The sequence below is a fragment of the Carassius carassius genome, chromosome 6 (genome assembly GCF_963082965.1).
Source record: "Carassius carassius chromosome 6, fCarCar2.1, whole genome shotgun sequence".
Taxonomy (NCBI): domain Eukaryota; kingdom Metazoa; phylum Chordata; class Actinopteri; order Cypriniformes; family Cyprinidae; genus Carassius; species Carassius carassius.
Window position 1 is genome coordinate 8284384 of NC_081760.1, and position 14965 is coordinate 8299348.

A 14965-nucleotide genomic window follows, 5' to 3' on the forward strand; every position below is an offset into this window, starting at 1 on the left:
AAAACGTGCTTGATTTATCTACCAAATTACGGAGGCCTAAAGACACGACCAAGGAAATTGTGCAACTCCCTCAACCATCACATGCCCACACCCACTCAAAGGATCTCAAAACAAATTTGGGGGGGTTCTACAAATTAAAGGGATAGTTAACTTTGAAATTACATTTTGGTATTTTTTAGCTTATCTCAAGGGCATCCAAGATGTAGGTGTCTTTGTTTCCGCAGTAGTTTCAATTTTTATATTTTTAGGTCAAACCATTCTTGTCTGTCACTCATATAATGCAGGTCTATGGTCACCACTTCAAAGAGCATGCACAGAGAAGTCCAAATTCAGCAATTCCCCATCATAGAACACATTGGCCTAAGACACGAAACGAGTGGTTTGTGTGAGAAAACGAACAGTATTTATATCGTTTTTACCTCTTATACACAAGAACGGTTTGACCTAAAAATATCAAAATGAAAACTACTGCGGAAACAAAGACACCTACATCTTGGATGCCCTTGGGGTAAGCTAAAACATATCAAAATTTTATTTGAAAGTGAACTATCCCTTTAAACAGGTAACTGTGGCCTATGTTACTTTAAGAACTTTTCAGATGCATTTTTAAGTTACCAAAAAAAAGCAATGTTGCTAAACAGTCCTAAGTGAAACTACATTAGTAACGATAGCAACACACCATTCTAACACTTTTGGTTAAGTACTGACATTATCAATTTATTTAAAAGTTATTTAAGAAAGAAAGAAAGAAAGAAAGAAAGAAAGAAAGAAAGAAAGAAAGAAAGAAATTAGAGGCACCAAAAGACATGGATTGCACTGACCAAAACCAAAAGACTAACAAGTCAGTGTGTGGCCAGGCCTGCTACAATCCTGCTACAAGCTTAATTAAAAGTGATGTTCATAAGCAAAACGTTTTATAAAGATTAGTCACATGGATAGCCTATTAATAGTAAATTTAGATAAGGTTTGCAGTGCATGAGAGTAGCACAGAATTAAGTCCGAAGCTGAATGTAGGCTATTTAAAGGCATCTTTACACAATAAATGTAAGGGTGCGCTTAGCACATTTTGTGTTTACTCCAAATTCAGTGTAAATAAGCCAGCTTTGTGCCATATTAAAGGTGGCTCTGTTGTGGTTTGGTGTGTAACTGAGATGCAGCATTAGTTCTTTATAGCCTATGTAGTTGTAATTATTTTAATTATTTAACATTTATAGTTTAATTCCTAATTTCATATTTTCCTCAGTTGCATCGTTTTTATTTTCAAGATTTAGCATTTAAAATATTACTTTTAATAAAAATAATTCTGCAATGGTTAAGTCTTATAATGTAGTATGTGCATCATTAAACAGTCTGTGTACACTGTTTAATGGTAGGCTACACGGTAATTGATATTAAATCATTTTTGGAAGTTGAAATCCTGTGGAATATTTGTACTTATGTACAAAAAAAAATCTTTATGTTAGGAAATTCGTAGTATATAAACATGTCATGATTTAACTACCATTATGATGCCTTGTATAGCCTACAGTTTCTTTGCCGCGTTAGCAACTTCAACACTGCAAAGTCTGCCCAAAGAAATCGAGAGTGAGAATTGAAGTTGATAATTAACTGTGTAAAGGTTTTTCATTTTAATTAAAATGTGGCATGCAATTAAATTAGAAACATAGCCAACATTAATTAAACTTGATATCCTAGTTTCAAAACACAACGTTTTGGGTCATCATCCACATTAAGGTTTTTATGTGTGGATCTTAAAATGACAACCCAGTTGTCCATTGTCTGTACAGGCGGCTCTAGGGTGGCACTCCCTCCCGGGAGAAAGAGGAAATGAGATAGGAGATAGAAGGCTACGGGAGGTGGTAAATTAGCGGCCTGATCCGCACTCATTGGCGCATACACTTCCCCCATTAACTCGCCCTGACAGCCCAACCATCACCCGCCTGTCGCTGCTGTTTCTCCACTCAGTACCCGGGGCATGGCGGCCTGGTAGATTTATCATGCGGAGAAATGAACGTATGATGATCAGTTAAATTGAAAATCAGCAGCCGGCTGTCAATGAGAATCAACACCTTGGTAATTAGCAGGAGAAATTGCGGCTTATGTACAGATAATAGCGTAAAATCAATTTACACTCCGCCGTTCTCCGTTTAAAATGAGTCTCAGGGCACAAAGTGAAAACTTTTACTCCCTGAATCTATAAACAGAGTTCGTAACGTGTACGAGACAAGATTACAGCATTGGGGTGCCTGGCCAAACCTGAAGAGAGCATGTAGTATAATCAATTCATTATAAATCAATTCATTGTTTGTCTTAATAAATTATGCCTAGTGCTTGCAGGATTCCCAGTGAGTGGTTGTGCATTGTAATGATTGATTGTCAGACCTTCACGATTAACCTCATATAAAACGTGCCACTGTAAAAATATAGACTTCCTTACACTCGTTTCTTCCTACACTCGTACTAAAACATTTATGTTTTTCATCGCTGAAGTAGAGCACATCCCCCTAAAGATGATCCCTTCTCTCATTATTTTTCCTAAGCTATGGTCTCATGCAGTGCAAATAGCACTAACCCGAAATAAGAAATTATGTAAATGTTATTAAGACTGGAAGATGTCATTCATAGGGTAAAGCTCGAAGCCCTCCGTTTACTTTTCATTTATTTGCAAATACAGGGGCTCAGTTAAGTTGACCGGTGGGTGGCGGTTTCAATGCCCACTTGTACAAAATCTAAACTGTGTTGAGAAAATCTTTTTGGAAATTAGATAGCCCGGTTTTGCTTTAAGAAGCATAGTTAAAATCCATCGTAGACCCATGCTGCGACTGTCTTTTCTTCTTGGCACAGGCATCCCTCATTCATACCGATCATATAGGCCTATATTTATTAATTCATTTATGCCCCGTTAATATTTTCCAGCACAGATGCTTAGCCTAGTGTGCCATGAGTTTTTGACACTATAGGTAACATTATTAGACTAAATTGGTCTGTGGTCCGTGTGTGTGTGTGTAAGAGATAGAGAGGGGGGGGCTGTTCTTTTACAGAGCGACAAATGATCAATAGGAACATCAATGTACGCGACAGAACAATGAGGGATATCATCGAACATCTATCTTAATATTGCCGCCTACGCGTGCCCTGACAGGCCCGCGCGCCTCATGAAAATTCCCCCCGCAAGTCACCCGGGCATGCCTTACTGTGCGCGCGCGCACACACACATCCTCACACGTATGCTCGGAGCTGTCTGGCCTATTATTTCCCCATTTCAATCCGACTCGCCAGCCTTTCATGCTAATTCTATTATTGTTGGAAGTTTATGTGATTTCATATCGCAGGAATCGGTAATGTATAATAACCCTTCAGGCTACCAGGAAAAAAAAAACGTATCCTCCCAGCCGCCACCGGGAAAATAATTACTTTCATATCAAAACTCCACAGGAGCTGACCGGGTCCTACCGCCCGCGGCGTGAGACTTCGTTTTAACTGGAGGTTTTGTATGAATGAATTTGTTAAAGCAATAAACACGAGCCTGCTGTACAGCAGCCTCTCAAAGCGATAAACAAAACAGACATTCTAGCACCGAGGTGGCAATACAAGGTCTTTTCTTTCACAATATTTTATTATTCTTATCATTAATAATTATCAAAATGTTACATATATAAATATTTTCGATACTTTTTCATTCATAGGACAACATTTGATGATGTGTTCTTGTATGAACACATAGAACTTGTTCCTTCAAGTTCGCCGACAGACAATTTAAGCCAAACCCCGATAGTTATCCTGAATAAAGATTATCCGTTTATGAAAACTATATAAAAATGAATTCAAACATTATTGTATACAAAAGCGTGTCGTTATCAGCTTTGGGGTTGTGACAAGTCACGGTCGCCACTGCTTCTTTCCTATTTTTATGTCAGTCCATGTCAACATCCTCTCCATCTGTATTTGTGTCTGCAGAACTCCGGGGTTTCGTGTACGAATTTCCAGACAGTTTAGGAGAGATGCTTTCTTGCTGGCTCGAGTTTGTGACAGTGGACTCAGAGTCATTTTCAAAATCATTTTGTGGCGAAATCGATTCTGCATAACATTTCTCTGAGCTTGTGTTTGATGTTTGAATGGAAGAGAACCTGTTTTCTCTCAGCTCGTCGTCTGTGGCCGCATTCTCACCGGTGTCTTTGCACAAGTGATTGATATTTTTCTGGTTTGAGGTTGAGGTGTCTGTCGTGGAACAGTTGTGACCCGAGTTGCCTGAATCTTGACTCGGTTTCATCGCTGTCTGTGGTACAATGAAACCCAGCGGCTGGGTAATGGGGTACAGAAGGAAATGGCCTTTACCGACCAGTGGTCGCTGCGGCGGTAGCTGAGAAAAATCCAGGAGAGTTTTTCTCCTGGGACTTGAGTCGGCTAGTAAACTCTCCACACTAAATGGGCTGAGTTTCTGAAGCGTTAATGCGCGTGTGATGCCGCTCGGGGGGCATAGAGCAGAGTTCCGCATGGAGTCCATGGGTTCTTCGTGGATCTCGTTGACTGCACCGGTTCTTTGGTGCTGTGGATGTTGATCACATATATGTTCTGTTTGCTGTCGGTGCGCGCTAGGCCGAGGCCCGGTGTGCGGAGTGGACTCGCTATCTGTGCTCTGCGATACTCCACTGTCACTGTCAGATCCGGGCGTGTGGAAGAGCTCACCTGCTAAGAGCTTGTTCTGAGATCTCAGTAGCCTGCGTTCCTGTTTTCGCTTCTTCTTTTCCAAGCGCTCCAACTCCCGTCGTGCGATCTCCTCTGGGTCCATCGGTTCCCCGCTGCAGGTAGTGAGGTGAGAGTTGTGAGCCGGTCGACCGGGCCCTTTCTTCGTGTTCTCCTTTTTGCGCCATTTAGCTCGCCGGTTTTGAAACCACACCTAGAAAGGAAAGGTTGAGGATTCTTCAGTTAATTTCATTAGCAGGTATAGGCATATATCAGACTAGTTTTTTTCTGTTTGATACAATTCCAAGGTTCATTAACAATATGAACAGAGGAAATGTTTTCATCTAACCATTTTTTCTAGTATAAAGCCACAGATGCCACAGATGCACTTGTCTTAATTGTCAATTGATTCAATGTAATGGCTCACTCTCAGTCTTTCAATTAAGCCTGGTTCTTGCGTGGCTAATTTGGGCCTGTCCCCTAAAGTTCATTTAGGCGCTCATAAGCGCTAGGAAAGATTTGGCCCAGAAGAGGCAGAGCAGCAGGCTCGCACCTCACAACCAGGCCCCTCACATGGCGACTGCCGTCTGTTCAGCGCTGATAACACAAGAGTTAGCATCCACCAGCAGGCTAAGACGCATACTAACATAGAGACATCGAGGCTATACATGACAATAGCTGTCTATACACATGAAATGTAAATGTTGTTAAAATCTGTGAGCACACAAGCCTTACGATAACGCAGACTAATCTTCCTTAAGAAATCAGAATAATACAAAGCTAAGGTTTTAACTCCCCCAAACAAGACTGCTTCTTCGATCCAGCATCGAGTTTCTACAAAATGCAGACAAAGGCTGCAGGTCTAAAGCTTGCAGTAGTTAGGTCATCATTTAGGCTACAACCCGGCCTATATATAATTTAGTAAAGAATTGACAAAACTGATCACATACAAAAGTATTAACTATTTTTAATATATTAGTCAAAACAGACATTTGTATAATTTTTAAAAATATATAATCTGAACAAATTAATCAATTGTTTAAAAAAATCTGCTTTAGAATTACATGCACTAAAACTGTGATCAGTTAACATAAATTGTGATCCAAATAATATTAATATTATATGATTGATTAATGCTTTTAACTGATAAAATGGTGGTTGAATATTAAACCTTTAAACATTGACATTAAATTAAATTACATATCCTGTTCCAATGCATTTTTTAAGTAATAATTAAAACTTACATTTTCAATCACATTTAAGCTAGCAAAATAAAATGTATATGGTACTTAAAGCATGGTTATAATATTGTCTCTGAATAACCATAAATAGGCCATTATACTAAAGGTCAATGAAAGATGTTATGACAAAAACAAACCGTCATTTACCTGAACACGTGATTCAACAAGGTCTAGACGTAGCGCGAGAGCCTCGCGCATGAACACGTCTGGATAATGGCTTTCGTTGAAAGCTTTTTCTAGTTCCTCCAGCTGCCAGCCCGTAAAATTTGTACGCGTTCGCCTCCGTTTACAACCAGGACTTTCCTTGTCGGGGTCTCCGGAATCTAGGACCACAGAGTCTGTCAGAACACGCGCATTCAAACATGAACATGCACATACACACTAGGAATTCTGCTTGGAACTGTCTACATGAAATTGTGTTGACATATTATTTAAACATTAAAATTTTTAAAAAACCTGGAAAACAACCACAAGAGAACAGTGCCTGACCAATTAGCCAGTGAAATGTGATTTTAATAATATAGGTAAGAATATTCTTGTGATTGCTAATAATATGTTTCTTACACAAATATAAGGCAATATGATTATTGTTTAATGTCGTATTTTATTTCACAGTAATTTAACCCGTTTTTGTAGTGTGATTATAAGCTTGTTTTTTTTACAAAGTCTAGAATTACAAATAGAATTTGCCAGTAACACATAAGTCAAATGTCCTTAAACACACGAAAAATAATCTAAAGTTATCACGAGAAGAATAATATGGTAGGCTATTTCATTATCGTGTATTATCAGTCCGAGTAAAAGCGAACTATTTTCCAGTTTACCTGGACTCATGAAAATGAAACAAAGCTTTTATTTCTAAAGTGTGTAATTTTGAAAGAAAGAAAAAAAAAATCCAAATTCCTTTTGCAATAGTCTTCGCGTAACGTAAGTACTGCTAATATAACTGTTAGGCTATAGCTTAGTATATTCTGCATGGAATAAGAAGCGGATAACCATTCACTTACCGCTGAGTTTATACTGACTATCCCCGTTTACAACACAACCAGATCCGAGCAATGGGTTGGAGTTTGCAACAGACGCAGAGCATGGTCCGTTAAGTAATCCGTCTATAGAAAAAGGTACAGCGGCCGCCGACTGTAGCTGGTGTACGGAAATATCGTAAACATGATGGTGACCGAGGTGGTAGGGGAAACCCATTCCAACCATGCCTCCCAAAGAACCTCCAAACTGGGCATGAGGATGCTCGACGATCCGGCTATCCATCATTGCATCTCCGGAATCAGGGAAGCGTTTGTCTGGCCAAAGCAAGTACCAACCCTTCCCTCAGAGCGCATGCAGCACCCGTGAAGAGACGTGCGGCGCTGACATGCTTTGCGCTCCCGAGTTAGAATAAGGAGACGAGGCAGACGTGTGGGGTTTACGCTCTCTCCTACTTTGTCAACATCAACTCTCCTCTAGTCCAAATAACCAGCTCTCGCGCTGGGGAATTCGCGACCAGTAAGAAACGTTAATCGTCGGTGACGTCAGAGCCACGACACAAACGTTTTCCATATCTATTGCTAATTATACCTGACATCCACCTCAATAAACAATACTAGCGCTGTCACAACACGACATGAGACATCACAACTAGGCGAGAGGGAGGAGAAAGAGGAGGAGGCGAAACCGGTAAATTGATTGATTCCTGACTGAATTCTAAACAGCCGTTGCATAAACACACAATGATTCTGCTCCAATAACTAATAGTTCTGCTCTGAAAATTAAATTTGTTAGCTATGTAAAAATAAAATAAGTCTAACAACCGAAAACGTCAAGTAGGCTGCCCCGATACTTTTCAAGGAAAGTCTGGCTCTTTCTGAATGCGTAAAATGATGTTTTCCTATTACGCGGAGTGTTTACCCAGGATCACCCACACTGTTACGAGCTGTCAAGATGAATTTAAAACTACAAGCACCTCAGCTTTTCTAATATCGAGCGCTCCTCGCATCTTTTGAGCTCATTTCCTGTTCTGATTACTGTGGCCATGATCTTGGCAGTTGTTATGAAAAAAAAAACATCTGAAACAAAAGTGAGTCTGATAGAATATCTGTGAGGGGGAAAGCTATATGAAAACAAACGTGTTTTTGTATTTCGATTATGCTGAGGTAAAGAATTGTGTCACTGACATGTTTAAGCCATTTCGTGCAAATAATAATTTATGCTTGTATTCCACTGATCATTTATGAGGAAGTGTGGTGTGAGAAGGTCATATTTATAAATGTTACGAAAAAAATACAATTATTAAAATGTAAAAGAATACATAAATATTGACTTATTTTAAATGTAAAGGACAATATTTCATACATGGATGTAAGTAAATTATTGCGCACACACGTTAGTGTTGGTTACCTAAACTATTTATTTATTTATTTTTGGATTTGAAAAGCATGTGGAGTGTGTGAGCAAAAGAGAGAGAGAGAGGTGGTTCTGAATACAGGATGGTTATCAATCCTGTTCATGTATAAAGTAAGTACAAGGGTCTTTCCCTCTCCCTGCTCTCCTCCTCAATTACCGGGAATTAATTCCACTTTATTTATCCTATTTCTCCAGCTGCCAGAATGTTAATTTGAGTTGAAATTTCTCACACTCGCCTGCTTGCGCTGACCCTCAGCAGCACCCGGATGGCGTGTAGTAATAACCTAAATCTTTCAACAGAGAGGCACGATAATTGTTACCTTATTAGCATGCAAATTGTTTAATTAATAATATTAAGAAGAAGCATATAATCCGTTCTTCACTTGACCCCGCAGTCTGTTGGCTGGCCGCCTCTCTGCATTTCAATGTGTTCTTTTCAAACCAGCACTTTCATAAAATAAATAAAAAAAGGGTCTCTCTACAAGTACTAGTCGTTTTCAAAGCACACATTCTCTGTGTGAGCGCGCGTTTGATGCTACTTGGTCTGTATTGCTCTCCTCCACTCTTTATCCCTAAACATTTCACCATTTCGCATACAGGAATTATGGAAATCGTTTCATTCTGTACCTCCCCAGACATCTTAGTTCAATAATTGGCTTCTTGTCGTTTGCTTTTTGAAAACCACTTCTTGAAAAGGCACCTGAGCAAGCGGTATCTGCTAGACGCACGCGGCTCCTGGTAGACAACCCTTGACACGCGACCCCTGCGAAGTGTTGCAAGGCGCCCGTTGTTTTTAATCCGACAGATTGAGTGTGTCAGATGTGCGGGCTTTAATTAACTTGATAATAATACGCACGGAAGCCACACAAGGGCCAGGGTTCAGTGCGTTTTCGCCCACTTTTATCACACCTTAGCTACTTTCAGTCTGTATCTGAAGGCGATATTATAAAAACGTGTAAAGAATCAACACGTGTGAAAATTAAACTTCTTGCACAATCAATTTATAATGTATGAAAACCCACCTGGATGTTTTCTAGATACTTCATTCCCATGTTTATATCGCGCAGGATATCGGAATATAAAATACACATATATACACGTTTGAATCAAACTCATTTAAAGAGGTTGAAGGGGTCCTGCATGTTTATGTAGTTACATATAACTTATTAACATAAATACAAAGTTTATCGATGAAGATGAAATGCAGTGGGCTGTTCATAAACTCTCAGCACCCTGAAGCTTGAAACAACTATTTTAAAACGATAATCATAAATAACCATTAGGCTCGAATAAAACATTTCAATTAAAAAATATATATCAATATACTACTTTTGAAGGTCTTAATCACTAAATTAACTTAATGTGAATTCATTTGTAGTTCATAACTTAGCTGCACATTAGTCGGTGTACAGATGATTAGTGTGAAACGTAAATTAGTTGTTAAAAGTCATTTGATCCACAAACGGAACCAATTAAAGTATAAAATGATTTTCCTTTCTGTGTTTGTGTTTCACTCAAGCACAGAGTTCGGTGTTTTATAGGAAACTAGGCTATCCCACCAGGCAAATCTCCTTCTAATCCCACTCCAGCTAATCATGCAATTAAAACTTTCCCGTGTATTTCCCGTGATTCAGAGTTTTAATTCCCTTCATTTCTGATTAAGAGAAGAGGGGCGTAATTCCCCTTCAAATTACCTTATTCAGCCTTGACGACCTACAGTGCTCTTCAGAAATCTTACCTCTGCATTTATGAGGTAGGGCAAAATGGAATCACTTTAATAACAATAACTCAAACTATTAGATAAATAATTTCATTTAAATTAAAACTGACTTATCACCTTTTGCTAAAACGTGCTTAATATGACAAAAATTATCAATGCTTGATGAATCCCGAGCAGGGATTGTCTAATTTTAATCAGCGAATCGAAGGCGCTTGTCATTTCCCGTTGACTCGCGCTGGTATGCACGGAAATAGAACTAATTTACTTGCCTCCTCAGGGAAATCCACTGAACAATTTAACATTTTCAAAATATAGTAATGATATCATTTGAGCAATGGCGATGACGCCACTTTTTTGGAGCCTTTTTGGGAGTAATTTCCATATTTATACGATCCACTATTTTCTCCCGTTAATCACTTTGAAACTGAAGGACACATTAATGTGGGGAGTGCGCGCTCCTGTGTCTCTGTACTCATGTGCTGCGTTTGTGCTAAAACATATTGAATCTATCTTTGTCCATGAAAAGTGTCAAAAACTTCAACTCCAATGTGGAAAAAAAATTCCATTCTTTTAACGCCACCTGGCGTCGTGTGACTTTATGTGGCTTAACGTACGGTGTCATGTTGTCAAAAAGTGCACAAAACTTTATGTGACCCTGGAACACAAAACCAGTCTTAAGTCGCTGGGGTATATTTTTAGCAATAGCCAAAAAAAAAAACATTGTATTGGTCAAAATTATGGATTTTTCTTTTATGCAAAAAATCTTTAGGATATTGAGTAAAGATCATGTCCTATGAATATATTTTGTAAATGTCCTACCGTAATATCAGAACATAATTTTTGATTAGTAATATGTATTGCTAATAATTCATTTGGACAACTTCAAAGGCGATTTCAGTATTTTGATATTTTTGTACCCTCAGATTCCAGATTTTCAAATAGTTGTATCTCTGCCAAATATTGTCCGATCCTAATAAACCATACATCAATAAAAAGCTTATTTATTCAGCTTTCAGATGCTGCATACATATACATTTCGAAAAATGTACACTTAAGACTGTTTGTATGGTCCATGGTCACATATGAAGGTTATAAGGGTCAGTGACAAATAAGGATGCCCAAGATAATAATAAGACGACATTATGACATTATTTATATTATGTATATAATAATAAACACTTTTAAATAACTTGGCATATTAATAGAACTGTACTCTGTGTGTATATATATATATAAATATATTTGTGTGTGTGTGTGTGTGTGTGCTCGTTTTTGTGACATATCAGGACACAACTCTGTATAATGACATGGGTATGACACAAGTATTACAAGGAGAGGGTGACTTATGAGGACATAACCCATGTCCCCATTTTTCAAAACGCTTATAAACCATACAGAATGAGTTTTTTTTTTTTTTTTTTTGAGAAAGTAAAAATGCACAAAGTTTCCTGTGAGGGTTAGGGTTAGGTGTAGGGTTGGTGTAGGGCGATAGAATATAGCCTATAGTTTGTACAGTATAAAAACAATTACGCCTATGGGATGTCCCCACTTTTCACAAAAACAAACCTGTGTGTAAAATGTTGCCTTTTTAAACAAATACAATGCATTTTTGTTTTCTTCTAATAGAGAGAGAGAGAGAGAGAGAAGCATCTGGCCCCCAGTGTGTCTACGTCATCGAATCTGGCCTTCTTTTAAGAAGTTTGGACACCCCTGCTTTGCTCTAAATAAACAAATCTCCTACACGTCATGTGACTCATGTCATTTGCCTGGATATCAGTCAGGTCCTTGATGTGTATGACCGCTGTCTTTAGTGGGGGCCCTGAATAGTTAATATATCTTTGTTATCCACGCTCTTCTAATCCCCCGATGGCTCGCGGGCTCACGGTTGTTCGGATCTGGTAAAATGAAGCATGGTAGGAGGAGTGTCAACTATTATTTTCGGCCGGCACGGCCATCTGCTGCACGCAGGAAACCCAACCCCCCAGAGACGCCCCAGTATCCACACTGTAAACTAGCAAGGATGTTTTAATTAAGGCGAGGCAGGTTAACTCTACTGCTTAATGAATTGCCTTCGTTGGCCTCCCCTAGTCGTCCAAAAGTGCTTCTGGTCTCGGCCTCCTCCAAAAAGTCTTTTAATCCTCGTCAATAAGTATTTGCACATTGGTGGTCTCTCCCTTATTTACATTTACATTTACATTTACATTTAATCATTTAGCAGACGCTTTTATCCAAAGCGACTTACAAATGAGAACAACAGAAGCAGTCAGGTCAACAAGAGAACAACAACAGTATACAAGTGCCATGACAAGTCTCAGTTAGTCTAGTATAGAACGCATAGGTAGGTTTTTTTTTTTTTTTTTTTTTAATTAAAAGACAAGAAAAGGAAAAGTGCTAGTGTTAGTTGGTTAAGTGCAGGCGAAAAAGATGAGTCTTTAGCTGTTTCTTGAAAATGAGTAAAGACTCAGCTGTACGAATTGAGATTGGGAGGTCATTCCACCAGCTGGGGACAGTCCAGGAAAAGGTCCTTGAGAGTGATTTTGAACTTCTTTGGGATGGTACCACAAGGCGTCGATCACTTGCAGAGCGCAAACTTCTGGAGGGCACATAAGATTTAACCAATGAGTTTAGGTAAGTTGGTGCCGTGCCAGTGGTCGTCTTGTAGGCTAGCATCAGTACCTTGAATTTGATGCGAGCAGCTACTGGTAGCCAGTGTAACCTGATGAGGAGCGGAGTAACGTGAGCTTTCTTTGGCTCATTGAAGACAACCCTCGCTGCTGCATTCTGGATCAATTGCAGAGGCTTGACAGTACATGCAGGAAGGCCCGCCAGGGGAGCATTACAATAGTCCAGTCTGGAGAGAACAAGAGCTTGGACAAGAAGTTGGGTTGCTTGCTCTGACAGGAAGGGTCTAATCTTCCTAATGTTGTATAAGGCAAACCTGCAGGACCGGGTAGTTGTAGCAATGTGGTCTGTGAAGCTTAACTGATGATCCATCACAACTCCTAGGTTTCTAGCTGTCCTCGAAGGAGTAATGGTTGATGAGCCCAGCTGTATAGAGAAGTTGTGATGAAGCAATGGGTTAGCTGGAATCACCAGGAGTTCTGTCTTCGTAAGGTTAAGCTGAAGGTGATGGTCATTCATCCAGCTAGAGATGTCACTCAGACCGGCTGAAATGCGAGCAGCTACCGTCGGGTCATCTGGTTGGAATGAGACTTTTGAAGCCAGATTGGTTGCTGTCCAGGAGGTTGTTCTGTACAAGGAATATAGAAAACTGGTTGAACACAGCTCGCTCAAGTGTCTTTGCAATGAATGGAAGAAGGGATACCGGTCTGTAGTTTTCAAGAAGCGCTGGATTTAGTGATGGTTTCTTGAGCAGTGGGCTTACCCTAGCAGGTTTCTTGAGCAGTGGGCTTACCCTTATTTAAGACCCTAGTATATATATATATAAAATCATTATAGCATCAGGTTACTAGAGGTTATTGCCCATTCAATGAGGCACCCAAATTGTGTAAATCTTTTCAGATTCATTAATTTATCTCCAAACAAGCAAATAAATAAATAGTGGTGAAAATTTTCACTCAGAAACGTAAGAACTTAAGAAGAAAGAATAAAATATTTTTTGTTACTCTAATGATCTTTTATTTACAAATCTTTTTATTGCAACAAATGTCGTCTACCAAAAAAAGGGGTAAATACAAAAGCATATTTTCAGCACTTTTTCAATCATTTGTTCTCCATCGATGTTTGCTCAGTACCTAAAGATGGTTCTCAGTGACGTTATACACAGTTAAAGTAAAGGAAGTGGCAAATGTGCGACAGAATAATTAGAGAAGCCTATCAATTAAAATCATAATTGTGTTTATGGGACCCTTGACTAATTAAATGTACTTAATTTTTTGCTTAACTAGGCTACTCAGCAGATGTCTCTCATGATAGTCACAGCGCTTCCTAGTGGTGACCAGAAACATCGCGTCCTCCATAAACATTAGCTCAGCCTATACAGTAAATTATGATGATATCGTTGATAGACCTCATAACAATGATACCATATGCTTATAGCATACTGCACACATTCATCTCACTAAAATGTGGCATAAAATACAACTAGCAGTTATGGGAGGGAGTTAGTATCTTGCCCAAAACTTGTTGAAGCAATACTGAAGTTCAAACTTGTTTTACTTTAATCTTTTTCTTAAACCCCCCACTGATAGATGCATTTTGGTCGTCGAGCTCTTATCTAACTGGTTAATTAAAAACAGCTCATGTTTGCTCAAGTTAATAAAAGGACTAAATTATTCACTTTGGGGACCTGAGTCCCAGAGCGCCTTAAATCAACCCAGGACAATATTGTAACTCTCTCTCTGCGCTCTGATGAAACGCTGAGGGGTCCTGTCACTGGTCGGAACCCCCTCCTCACTTTCCATCTGTCCCTCTTTGTCCTCACTATAAAGCGTGTGTATTTTAGCTCATTGTCTTTCACACATTTATTGACACCTTTTTTAATTTTGCGCTTCTGTCGGCCTTCCAAGCCGCGGGGCGCCAATCTCTTCCGCTCCATTAGCTCATTGAAACAAGAGTCTGGTTAAACAAAAGAGATGCAATCTGATCCTCTGTCCTCTCTCTCTGAGGCCAGACATGTCTCTCTCGTACACCACGGGTTTCGCGCCCTGTTTGTCAGTAGAGACTGGCCTCTTCGTTCGCAAGCCAGCAGGGAGGGGGATCTTATTAGCATTAAAAGCCTACACCGTGAAATTCATTTATAATTGCTAGAGAGATAGCTAAAGCATATGTGTCCCGAATTGCGTTTGAATAAGTTTGTGATATGTTAACATGGAATGGAATGCGACAGACTGCAATTATGACGCCTTTGTGACTGTCAAATTCGATTCATAAGAGGCTCGTTCCACGGAGGAGCGCCCGTGGA

The 14965-nt window shown here is 39.4% G+C and overlaps 1 protein-coding gene across 2 annotated transcripts; it reads right to left on the reverse strand.

The window, feature by feature from the left end:
* Nucleotides 1–3597: 3597 nt before the first annotated feature.
* LOC132142331 (homeobox protein unc-4 homolog) lies at nt 3598–7472 on the reverse strand. Of its 2 annotated transcripts, none has more exons than XM_059552125.1 (3): nt 6932–7472; nt 6072–6262; nt 3598–4897 (listed from the first exon to the last, which is right to left on the reverse strand). In XM_059552125.1, the coding sequence occupies exons 1-3, from the start codon at nt 7191–7193 to the stop codon at nt 3914–3916; spliced, it is 1437 nt and encodes a 478-aa protein (XP_059408108.1). In that variant the 5' UTR covers nt 7194–7472; the 3' UTR covers nt 3598–3913. The 2 variants fall into 2 exon arrangements, with proteins under 2 accessions (XP_059408108.1, XP_059408109.1); XM_059552126.1 differs by having other exon boundaries at nt 6072–6247; nt 6932–7467.
* Nucleotides 7473–14965: the final 7493 nt, after the last annotated feature.